Source organism: Neopsephotus bourkii, unplaced genomic scaffold (assembly GCF_033783945.1).
Source record: "Neopsephotus bourkii isolate Nb327-2 ecotype Australia unplaced genomic scaffold, CSIRO-AGI_Nbou_v1 NB_663, whole genome shotgun sequence".
In the NCBI taxonomy this organism is placed as follows: Eukaryota; Metazoa; Chordata; class Aves; order Psittaciformes; family Psittacidae; genus Neopsephotus; species Neopsephotus bourkii.
The window spans coordinates 984896-997958 of record NW_026901162.1 but is presented as its reverse complement, the minus strand read 5'-3'; the positions used below and the strand labels follow the sequence as shown (position 1 = coordinate 997958).

The 13063-nt window shown below is 38.2% G+C and overlaps 2 protein-coding genes across 3 annotated transcripts in view; one reads left to right on the top strand and one right to left on the bottom strand.

Moving 5' to 3' along the window:
• The window catches only part of RB1 (RB transcriptional corepressor 1), a 74431-nt gene that overhangs the window by 19395 nt on the left and 41973 nt on the right, over nt 1–13063 (bottom strand). The gene's annotated exons all lie outside the window — the stretch shown is intronic.
• On the top strand, nt 9174–12504 carry LPAR6 (lysophosphatidic acid receptor 6). Its single transcript, XM_061353121.1, has one exon. The coding sequence runs from the start codon at nt 10155–10157 to the stop codon at nt 11175–11177; it is 1023 nt and encodes a 340-aa protein (XP_061209105.1). The 5' UTR covers nt 9174–10154; the 3' UTR covers nt 11178–12504.

Sequence of the window (13063 nt, the reverse complement as noted above, 5' to 3'; positions counted from 1 at the left end):
TTTTTACTTCCTGAAATCTGAGAAAACTGAATTAGCTTCTAAAGTTTTGTTTTTTAAATTCAGTCAGACTTTTTGGAAGAACTTGCTCCAAAACATTTCCACAGAAACCTTGTATTTGACAATGTTTTCCAACAAAAAGCACTTTAAACTCTTTCTGCTACTACTACAACCAGGATATGGCATCTTATTTACAAATTCAGAACAGAAACTCACTAATCAAGTGTTTTAAAAGGCATCATGCCATGAACTACCATTGTGCAGGATTTGACCGAAATACATGAACTCCATTTTACTGAAATTATATATAACCATGTCGAACTCCATACTGTTTAATTTCTATGGCTTAAGCAAATGCAGGAAGGTTGGCATGACTTTGAAGCTTTCCTCTCCCTCCAGGGAATTTTAAACTGCCAGGTTTATAGAAGCCTCCCAAAATGTTTCCCTCTCAAACTCCAGTGTGTATGAAGGTCACACATTACATGGAGAATGATGCAATTTGAAGTCTGTTGAATTTTACAGCTTCTCCTCTTATTTGCACTAGAAAAACAAACCTGAACTGCAGTATAGCCATTTCTCCTAAACCTACCTTTCACATACTTTCTGCTTTGAGCACTTCCTGCCATCAGCAAAGTAATACTGAAACTTAGCATGCTCAAACTATACAGAAGTGGAGCAAAACCTACCTTTCACAGGCATGAAGACTTCAGCTACATCTACACCTTGAGCACAGCTAGCACAGATACAGCAAAAGCAACTAAAAGCACACTTTGATTGACGGACTGTGCAGGAAGGACAGTGCAGACGCAGGGGATGGTCAGATGGATTAAACAGTTTCCAATACCAGTTATACAGGTCTCCACCAAACACCTTCCTCCCTCCCACCAGAAACAGAAAATCATTTTAAAGAAAAGTTGTGAGACACAAAAAAAAGGTTCACTTGAAAAAAACCCCCACAAAAAAGCAAAACAACAAAAAAACCCCACCAAAACCAAAAAACTCTACTATAGAGGTGAGCTCTGAAAAGATTATCTTAAAAGTAGTAAAATTCCAATGAAATTTAAAATCATAGCTACCATAGATTTCTGTTGCATTTTAATAAGGACAACCTACCTCTGGAAATGCAGAGAATAAAAGGATGGCTTAAGAACACAAGCTGACCTTGAAATTTTAACACATTGCTTCTGGTAGGGAAACATACCATTTTCACACTGACTTAGGGCTTTGAGCAACCTGGTCTAGCGCAAGGTGTCCCTACCCATGGCAGGGAGGTTGGAACTAGGTGTTCTTTAAGGTCTCTTCCAACACAAACCATTCTGTGATTCTATACGCTTTCACATTGTTCTGTTCATCTATACATTCCAGTGTTTTGATATCTCAGAGGAAGATGGACAAAGAACACATGGACCTACCTAACAAATTTAAAGTAGTTAATTTGCTGTGGATACAATTTGCCTGCTGTCTTCACTTTCACTGTAGAGAAAAATGACTTTCTGCTTTTGGTTTGTGTGCTCTCTGTTGCATGCAGATCCAGTAACTTCGCTACAAATATACTGCTCTAATCTCTCATAGAAACCAAAGCAAATACTTAAACTGTTACAGCCCAATGGGCACCCACAAGTGCAACAAAACAGCAGACAGAAGCCTTACATGTAAACATACCTGTTTAAGAAAAGCTCATACAAGGCACCTCATCTCAGATGCAACAATCCAGTAGTTCTGCTATGCAGACTTCCCTATTTTTCCTTTTTAACTGAAGTATCTAACAAGTTCCTCATTTGCCATTCTGTGGGCATCTTCTGTAGGTATTCTGAAGCATATAAACCAATGACTAAGTCACAGCAAAAACAAGACGAGTTTTACCATTGCCTTCCAATGGAATAAGAATCTGAAAATCAAGGTGTTTCTAAAGTTAGAACGACAAACAACATTCTCAAAGAATGTGGATTTATCTGTCTGACTCTCTATTCTGTGTTTAAATTGCAGGTGACACAAAGTACCTGTAGCATATTTGTCTGCTATCTTCTAACTCTGTAGATTGGTTGATATCAGTCTTTAGAATGTAACTTGACAAGGAAAACGGAAAATAGTATCGGTACTAAAGACAGTTGGCATAAAGCATCCACCACCCTGGAGTCAATAACAAAACTTACAGAATCTTCAATGGAATACAGATGAGATATTTGCCTTACAAAGCTGTCATCCTTCATTACCTCTATTCACCTCAGAGACCACATCTCCCAGACAAACAACTTGCCCTTTCCAGGAAGATTATTAATACAGACCCAAGTGAAAATGGTTTACGTGTGGCAAATGTCCTTTCAACTGATCTTTGGACTTCTGTAGAAGCTTAGTTAATGGAAAAATGGCTTTTCCTTTTCTAATGTACACTGTCTTTTGCATTTGAGATCCTCACTGCATTCCTTCCAAGATTTCAGCAAAAAAACTTAAATTATACGTCAGAAGCAAACCCTTTGTCCCTCCTCCAAAGACTTGACGTTTTCTACCTATCTTGCCTCCTAGGTATCGTCTGATTGCCGCATAGAAATTACAACTGCTAAACATAGTTAACAATGTAATAAAAAAAGTCCATAAGGTACTGAATTTGTTTCCTAAAACCTCAAGATATGGGCTGGAAGGAAAGAGCAGTTGTGGGGGGGAAGTTAGCTGAAATACTTGCAATTGCTATTTACCGGTACTGATACACTAAATAATCATTTAAATGATCTTATGATGGAAAATCTAAACAGCTTACACATTAAGAAAGTAATAGCTCTTCACATTAATCAAGTCCAAGTTCTGCTCTTTGACAGTATTTCTGTCCTGACAAGCATTTTTGTATTAGTATTTATCTATACTAATTAGCTTACCAGCTTGAACAACTCTTACGAAGCAGGGTTTTTTTTCCTAGCTTCTTACATTTCATTTTTTTGAAGGAGACCAAATTAATACCACAGTTTGTATTTTGCTGGTTTTTATTTCTTACCTACATGAATTCATATAAATTTTATTGATTGACTATGGTAAATTCTTTCAATGGCTTCATAATGTTATCCTTCATAAAATAGAGAACAAGAGCATGACTACAGGTTTTGTGCTCTCTCTGACAAGTAGAGGTTAAAATTGTCTTGTGCAAAGTCAGTGGCCTCCATTTGGCCAAAACTGCAAGAGGCTGCAAGCACTTGATGCTGTGGTTGAAAAGTAATTTGGCATGAAAATGAAATACATCCTCAGGAACTACGTGGATAAACACCAGAAATCCTGACATGGAACCAGCCTACCTCAGACCAAGCCAGAGAATCAAAGCTTTAGAGATCTATAAAATAAAAAGTAATTACCTTAGAACTAAACAAATTATGAATACATCTCTAAAAATTCTGTTCCCGTGGCCCATTTCACCCTGTATGTCTGGAATAGCTTTCAAATAATTTATGAAGCTTCTTCCATTTCTTTCCTATCACTTCTAGTATTTGCTTACTGTGGGAGCTGACATCCTTTTCCCTTCAGAAACAGTCATGTTTTGCACTTGCACAGTATTTTGAATGATGTTTAGTCATGGAATATTTAGCAAATTTCTGCCAACTCTAATTAAACTTTGAATTTCCAATTTTATGATTTAGAAAGTGTAACTTTGAGTAGAGCCAGAATTTGCCACAGTGTAAGGGAAAGCCATTTAAATTATTTACTGCTTATGAGGTGGAGAGAAATTTCAAATACTGACATTATTTCAATCATGTTTGTAGAGTGATTGAATAAACACTTCTTTTAAAGTTCAAAAAATGCAAGTAAATGTTCAAGAGCTCAGTATTTCGTTCTAATTAAGGCATTCCCTGATATTTTCCTTTTGTCCTATTCCTACCCATTGAAAATCACGTTGCTAAGATTGTTTACTAATCCTCTTTCCATTTTCCTTCCTTCTGAACAATGTCCATGCCCATTTTTCAAGCTTTTCATCTTCATGATCCTTTACTTTGCTTTCTTAGCCTATCCCTTTTAAACCACTCAATCCATACATTAAAGCTCTAATGCTATCTAATCTTTGCTAGCCTACTGTTAAGATCTACTACTTTTATTTACATGTCATAATCATCTGATGTCTAAAAATACATTTCTAATGCACAATTCCATGCTGCCTTTTTCCACTGCAGTATACATAAAGAAGTTTTATCTAGAAAGTGCAGCTCCAAACATCACCTCAAGATGTATCTGGACACCTGTTATAAACTGCCAGTTTTCACCGTCACTGTCCCTAACAAGCATCTGTACAATGTCTATCACATACACTATAGGGTTTCTGAGAAATACTGTACTACACAGAGGCAGAGCAATTTCTCTTTCAAGTTTCCTACCTTGCCAAGTGGGCTCATTAAATTACTCTAAAGATGCAATGGAAATGGTGATTTTGTTCTTCGAGCAAAGTGAGTTCTCCCTTAAAGTAAGACTATATAAAGGCCCAAGGGCTTAAATCAACCCCTATCAGGCATACACACACGTTGTTAGTAACTAGAGAAAATTAAGAGTCTAAAGTAGAGGCTGCAGAGAGGGGTAACTGTTCTTGCTGCATATATTAGAGCGAAGTGGGGACCAACATTTTAAATATATCAGATAACAAATGGACACGTTGAGAATACCTTATCCAATTACTGCTTGCTCCCACTAGATACCTCTATAAGCACTTTCTCAGGGAAGTTTACTTTGCACATCAAAACATTTGAGAACATAAGCACTGAGAACATAACATGAGTCTCTGCTGGGACTTTCCATAAGTTACGCAAAAAAAAATACAACTCAAGAACCTTCATGAAAATATTTATCAGTCATTCGTAAGTGGCCTAAAACACTGCTGTAACTTCCTATGTGCACTTACAATGCAACCAACCAATCTGCATATTCTATGATACTGTTTACATATTCCAGGTAAGCCTAATGTTTTCATTCGCATTAACTGGACCTTTGAGAGAGCAAAGCTTTTTACTGTTAGACACTGCCCATTTCTATTAGTGCTATGAAAAAAATATACTTTCAAACTTGCAGTATTGTACTCTAAAAAACTCAATCCCCTATTTTCAATTTCTGTCTCAATTATGGTGGACAACAAACCAAATAATGCCAAGAACAAGCTCCAAAATTAAAGCACAGGGTACGTATAATACTTTCTGAAATGAAATATTTTAAAAGTATCTTCAGAACTTTTATGGTAAATGTCAGGACACAGTTCTGGAACTTTTCTCCATCACTGGGCATGGAAAGCTTCTCCTAAAACCCTGCTCCAGAAAAACTTCTACCCAAAATCAAAATGAAACAAGAAAAAGAATGTCAAATCATTAGTATTTTTAAAGAGTCTCCCATTTTTGCATTCCCTTAAGAAGTTCCCCCATCAGACAGAGTATTTAGAAAGCCTCAAGTAGTCTTCTAAGTATTCTAAAGGATTATACTATTCTAAAGGATTATACCATGCTAAGGGATACTGCAACAACTGAACAGTCCCAAGAGTAGCACTTTAGACCTGAAATTCCACTTCAAAGGAGAAGGTTCCAGCTACGAAGACAACAGAATACACCTATTTGCCTCTTAGCTGCTTAAAAATTACTAAACAATACATACTGATTTTCCTTTCTGCGTATATCAGCTTTTGTACAGTATTCCTTAAGTAAAACATGTTTTCTGTAGTTCACTTCTCTTTATAGAAACAGGTATATAAAGGACAGTATAGAAAACAGCAAGAAAGGGACTTCATATAACTAACTGAAGTGGTTCAAAGAAACTGCTTACACACAGAGAGACATACAACAAATTCTGTGAAGAAGCATTTCAGAACTAGAATTTGACTAGAAGTGGCATCTCCTAAAGTGAGATTGCCGTATTCGTCACACATATTTTTAAGAGCAAAGATCCAAAGCCATACACTGTTCTCAAGTCATTTAGAGAGACTGCAACAACAAAATACCTTTACCATACATACATTCAGGATTAAAAATTGTTTCCTCTTTCGGCAAGCAGGAGAGGAGCAGTTGCATTTCCTATAAAGGAAATGGAAACAAGTCCAAAGAAAAGAGAGAAAGGTTCCAAATGTACACGAATGGAGAATTCTTGTTTTATTCTGAGCTTCCTTTTCTCCTTTTAAACAACTACACACAGAGAAAAATTATTTTAACTTAAAGGACTTAAAGAAGTTTAGACTGGATATAAGGAAGAAGTTCTTTACTGTTAGGGTGGTGAGGCACTGGAATGGGTTCCCAAGGGAAGTTGCGAATGCTTCATCCCTGGCAGTGTTCAAGGCCAGGTTGGATGAAGCCTTGGGTGAGATGGTTTAGTGCGAGGTGTCCCTGCCCATCGCAGGGGGGTTGGAACTTGATGATCTTAAGGTCCTTTCCAACCCTAACTATTCTATGGTTCTATGATTGTGTGAACCCAACAGGCTCGTAGCCCAAATACTTCAGCTTCTCCTGCCTTTTTTTAATAAAGATTTTTGGCAGTTATGTATTAGAACATGGCTACTAAAATAAAAACTAATCAGGAAAATCGGTTCTAGAAGGTCAGTCAAACTTTCAGCAGAAAACATTTACAGTTTGCTTTTACTTGTAATTTGTATGCATAGTTCCATTTGCATTAAGCTAACCATATGGACACAGAGGAGTCTTTAACTGACTATGCAGGATTAGCCTGGCTAGGTAAAAATAAGTCTTTAAATGCTCATTTAAAGTCTTCCCTACTACACTGGAAAATCTTAAAGGGGGGAAAAGGGGAATTTTCAGTGTACTAACTACTTCACACTGTCTCTGTAGGTGGACACCATCACTGCATTTTAAGAAGGCAATAAACCACTTACCAGAAGCAGTCTTACAGTGACTTATGTCTGTCTGAGCAGGCAGCTCCTAAAAGGTAGCTGAGAAGGTCAAAGTTCCCAGCCCTGCTTTCTCTGCACCTACTTCCCCGTAGACACACAGTGTTGAATCAAGTCTCTCAAGAGATCCTTTCGCTTGGCAGGATTTAACATAAGCATACAAAATTTTAACCTTCCTACATTTTATTGCTATTCACTAGCTGCTGTAATTATCTCAGTAGCATATTTAATATGGAGTTCTCTATCCAAAGGTGCCTGCCAACCCGCACTGTTCAATGATTCCATGATCCATGGACTACAAAACACATTTTCAGTTAAGATGGCCTCACATCCCAGTGAAGAAAGGAATGAGGTCTTATGCAGAGGGAAGCTAAAAAAGCATAAAAACCATAGAAAACTTTGCCAGGGCTGGAGGAGCAAATCTGTGGCACAGGCAGAAACAGACTTCCTGGCTTTCAGTCCTACAGCTCAACCATAATAAACTCCTTCCTGTACATACACATGCTCAAAGAGAAACACCAGTAAACAGATGAAAAATGCTATACCCCATGAAGACAGCTGGACAAATAACATCACTTAGGGCAAAGAAAATACTGCCCTGCTAGGGTTGTCTTCACTGCAACAGTAACTGAAGTGAGGACAAAGCTACCAAGATAAAATGATGTTTCTAAAAGCAGTAACATTAGTTACAGAATAAAGGAGTTACATACAGTATTCTGTGCATCTGACAACCTTCATTTAACAGTGCATTTCCTGGCTTTGGAAGCACTGTAAGAATTTATTATGTTACTAATGCTGAAGGCGTTTTTTCCCTCTAAAGAAAGAAAGACCACCTCGTGTCTGTGCACCCACACCTTCACCCAAACAGAAAATCAAATTTAGTCAATAAGAGAGACATACTCATTTCCATTAGCTTCTCTCTCTATCATGAATTATGGCTTGAGGTTTTGACATTTAATGTCGGATTTCTGTACTTCAGGTATTTTCATCCCAGTAACTGATCCTGCCCCACACAGTTTTCCTGTGCAAACGAAGCCAGAGCAGGAAAACTGAGCTCAGAGGTCCCATGGCCCATTGCAGAACTCCTGGACTCTTGCAGGAAAACTGCCCTTTCACCAAGCAAGCCTGCCGGGAACAGACACAAAATTCAGCAACATGTGACAACTGCGTCTGTGAGGAAAGCCAGGTAAGACAACTTTATGCTAAGGCACAAGTTGAGCTGGACACACAAGAGGCTCTGCCAAGCTCACATTTTCGTTTCTTACTGACTTAGAAGTGAAAATGCACTACATTTTACAGTTAGGTATGAATTTCAAATATAGTTCAAAAGGTTTCCCATGGTTATACCCTACTGAATTAAAAAAAGCTTGATTTCACCTCAAAATCAAGGTGAGTTTCCCAGAAGAAACTTATAAAGAAAACCTGAACTAAAATAATCAAGAGTCATTTTTACATTTCTGAATTCTGCTTGACATACTTTACATTAAAAAAAGACCCATGCCAAGCCCGTGTGAAGTGCTATTATTTACTATCCTCTACAGCAGACTAGAAAGGTTTTGCCCAGAGCCTTGCTTAGGTACAACTGATTAAAATCTAGTTCAAAAGAACCATACCACCCAGCCAGATATGAAGAGATTTGTTATTCTAAACATTAGAAATAGACTGGTTTTGATGCCAGAAGTGAGTCTATCCAAGCTGTTGTTAAATAGATGAGTCTGTCTAAACTGAGATTTATCTCCTATCTGCCCCTACAGGCAAGAAGAGCTGCTTTTTTTATATTTACTTAATTTAATTAGTTACAACATGTTTTCGTCTCATTAATCAGTGACTAATGGGAGTATTTCGTGGATGTGCAACAACTGGCCTCCTATATATTACCAGAAACAACTGAATAGGGCAGTATTTAGTTTGGCATATTAATTCTGTGCTTACATATTTAGGAAAATTCTTTCTGTAACACAAAATTTAACCAAAAAATTGAAGCATATTTTCTGTAAAAAGAACCATCTTTCTGATTGGAAAGAAAGCCTGGGACAAGCCTTCTAGTAGAGAACAAGTTAAAAATTTCTCCTCCTACAGCCACACACCTCAGTCCTGGGACTATCCAAGAGCAATCCACAATCATCTGCATGCCTCTCTCTTTCACCAATTCTTTGGTGAAATTACTTAATTACCTATCAATATTACTTTGTCCCTCCTGAGGTTTGTACTGGTGTATTGAGGGAATTGGGCTAATTTCTGCTGATTTAACATGTTATCTATCACAAATGAAGGTATCTATCAAAAAAGTAACATTAGTTCAATCCAGTGTCACCTACAAAAGCCCACAATAACCATTACCTCCAAACATAAACAGGAATTTTAAGGCATTGAGACACTTAAACTTCTCCTTATAACTGCAGACAAAGATTTTGTGATGAAGCTTTCACACTCCAGCAACACTGACAAAGGACCTTTCAGGGACTACAGAAAGAGCTAACCGGAGGCTGCAGCTGCAGCGCTCTGCTGGTGACCAGTTACACGCCTGCAAGGTACAGTCCCAGCAGACACATTATCAGATTAGAATAAGGCAAACAAGCTGAACTGAAACCACTCTTCAGCCTGCCAGTTCAACCTCTTCTTCCTGTGATGTCACGCTACAAATTGCCTGAGCTCCCTGCTCTCCTCCTCAGAAGGAGCTGGGCAGGCGAGAGGCTGTCGGGAAGCAAGGGCCGTGCTCTGCAGGAACAAACACGCTCTGGAATTTCATTTCTGCCCTCGCAAGCAGCTTGCTTCCTGCCCCACAGGCTGAGCGAGCAGGCAAGCGCTCCCAGGAGCTGGAAAGCTTGTTTTACAGAAAGAAGGCTGAGGGAGAAATGCAAGTACTGACACTCTGCCGGCATCCAGGAAACCATTCTCTAAAGTGTACGTGCCCAGTACATTTGAATGGACAAAACTTCATTACCACGATCTGCAGCCAAAAGTAAGACAGAAAGTTTTACAGCAGCTTCACTGAATCGAGGGGGGAAATGGAATTAAGCAAGCTCTGGGATGACCTCGGCAGCCACAAATGATATGTTTTTTGACTTTTGAAGACTGGCTATGTGATTACAAATAGCACTTGGAAGAGAAGAGTGACCTCCTGGTGATCACTGCTGGAGATGTACTCCCCTGCTACAGAGCTTGTGCTCCTTCCCTGAAGCTTTACAGTGCCACAAACTTGCCAGTTACACAGCTCAAATATATCTTCAAGTTCTTCTGGAATTTTACAAAAGTTGCACTAAAAATACCAGAGAAGCCTCCAAATCACAGGAATCTGAAATATACCATTATAATGGTAAGCTCTAACTGTTCCACTGAGGACTCCTTTAAATATACTTTATATGGCTGTATCTTTAGTATGGTGTTTGTTCTCGGCCTCATAGCAAACTGTGTTGCTATCTACATTTTTACTTGTACGTTAAAAGTCCGAAATGAAACTACAACTTACATGCTTAATTTAGCAATATCAGATCTGCTTTTTGTGTTTACATTACCCTTCAGGATTTATTACTTCGTAACAAGAAACTGGCCATTTGGAGACGTTCTGTGCAAGATTTCTGTCACCCTCTTTTACACAAATATGTATGGGAGCATTTTATTTCTGACTTGCATAAGCGTAGACCGCTTTTTAGCTATAGTACACCCCTTTCGATCCAAGACTCTGCGAACCAAAAGGAATGCAAAAATTGTCTGTGCTGCAGTATGGATAACTGTGTTAGCAGGCAGCACACCAGCGAGCTTTTTCCAGTCCACAAATCGCCGGAATAATACAGAACAAAGGACATGTTTTGAAAACTTCTCGGAGGACACGTGGAAAACCTACCTATCCCGGATTGTTATCTTCATTGAAATCGTTGGGTTTTTCATTCCACTCATCTTGAACGTGACCTGCTCTACTATGGTCTTACGGACTTTGAATAAACCCCTTACATTAAGTCGGAATAAATTAAGCAAGAAAAAGGTACTGAAAATGATTTTTGTCCATTTGGTGATATTCTGCTTCTGCTTTGTGCCTTATAACATTACCTTAATACTTTACTCCCTTATGAGAACACAGACCTGGATTAATTGTTCTGTGGTAACTGCAGTCAGGACGATGTATCCCATCACTTTGTGCATCGCTGTTTCAAACTGCTGTTTTGACCCTATAGTCTATTACTTCACATCGGATACAATCCAGAATTCGATAAAAAAGAACCGCTCCACCAGACCACGGGACATCAGGTTCTCTGAAAGGCCAGTTTCAGAAAACTTCATTCAACACAGCCTTCAGACCATAAAAATGAAAATATTTGACAGTGACTCCACAATATAAACTGTATTAAAAGACTGCTGGGACTAAACTGGAATTACAAGCCTGCACATTTCTTCAGCTGTGGAAATATATTCTGATATGTAAATGTTACGCTTCACTCACATCAGGAAAAAATTATGATAAGACTGTAAAAATGTTAAGCATAACAGTACACAGAAAAAGTATTTTAAGAATTTATGTCAGATGCCTGTTCTGACAAGCTGTATGTTAGAAACAAACTTGGGTTTGGATTAGGTTAACCAAAGTCCAAGGACTGTCTGTCAAGTCAAACACAAATGAGAAGGGGGAGGGGGGGGAAGAGGGGGGGGTTTCTGAAGTTAAAACAGTTGCTTATCTTTGATAATATACTGGCTTCCAAGTTACCGAGGATGGGGATGAAAGTGCCTGGTTTACACTGCAGGATCCAGTTGCTGAACAAAACAGCAGCATATTAATTAATCACTTCAGCTACTGTGCCTGCCCAGGAGTTTACTCTTCTCCCTGTATCTTACACCTCCCTCCTGCCTTTCTACCTGCACCTTCCTTCTTAGGGACCATTGTATTCATTGGAAGCTTCAGTCAGTAGGCTGTAAGAACTTTGTTTCTCCCAGCTTTATCTGACAAAATATATGCTCTCTCCACAAGCCTGGCCCCCATAAAGCAATTAAATCTTCTGGTAGTTTAGGGCATCTGGAAACAGCTCAAACAAACTGGTTTTTCTTCTCACCTCTGTCTCAAGATGTCTGTGTAATTATAACAAAATAACCTCTGATGACTGAAGTTGGTGCTTTAGGTACAGTACCACTTTAATAAAGTCTTTTGTGAAAAGTTGTTCAACTCAACATACTTTTGAGCAAAATAACACCCTCCAAACCAGGTAATTCAATCTCAAAGTACTAGTTTCACAGAAAAACATGACCTTTGCTAACTAGAAATGAGCATCTGCATCAACTGAAATATTTCACAATTGGTGAAACAATTTGGTTTCCCAGACAAATTCAAGACACAGCAATTTTTAGAGTGAAACTTCCTCTCCATCTTTGTGTTCTCAAAGTATTTTTTACATGAGCATTTAAAATTTCAAGTGCTATTTTCTTGCAAGCTTTATAAAGTATACACATAAATTACCTGGAGCTATGTGCTGGCAAAGTCAATAAAGACACTTTGAAAAGTCAAAGCCATGTGAAAGCAGAAATCCCTGCATATTACTGTTACAAACAGGAATATATAGACAGAAGTGCTTTAAAACTTCCTATGTATGTTTCCCAGCTAACAGAACATTGTGTACATATTCCTTAAAATTAATTTTACATCACTGTAAAATTAAATAAATATTTAAAAGCTGAAAGTAAGCAGTAAGTGTTGGTTTTTCCTCCCCAGAAACAACGGAGTCAAGAATATAAAGTGAGTTAAAATGAATCTGCATTTTACATTTAGGGAGGTCAGCTGCAACACAGATATACCTGAGGCATTCTGCCTTCAGATCAGCATACAGAAGCACAAATTAATGTTGGAGAAAATGCACATTGAGCTGTCAGGGTACATATGTTATCTGATTGAGTTTACTTCCCTTTGTGAAGCTTTTGCTTAATTGTTATAGAACAACTATACATTGCCTTTTATTACTGGAAAACTGAATTACTCAGACTGCTAGAAACTAATGACTGACTTTCAAATTTAACAGAATTTTGTATCTTTACCCACACAACTTGTGACAGGAAAATTCAAACAGTATAAACTTAAGCTTCAAAGACAGTTTAGATACATCTGCATAACATATAAAAACAGGCAGTTATCGCGGTTAGGAATCCTAAACTCTTCTGATTCATATCCAACTTCAGAAAAATGCACAAAACCCCCAGCATGAGTAGAAATTCTGTAACTTTCCATAAGCCACTGACAAAGTC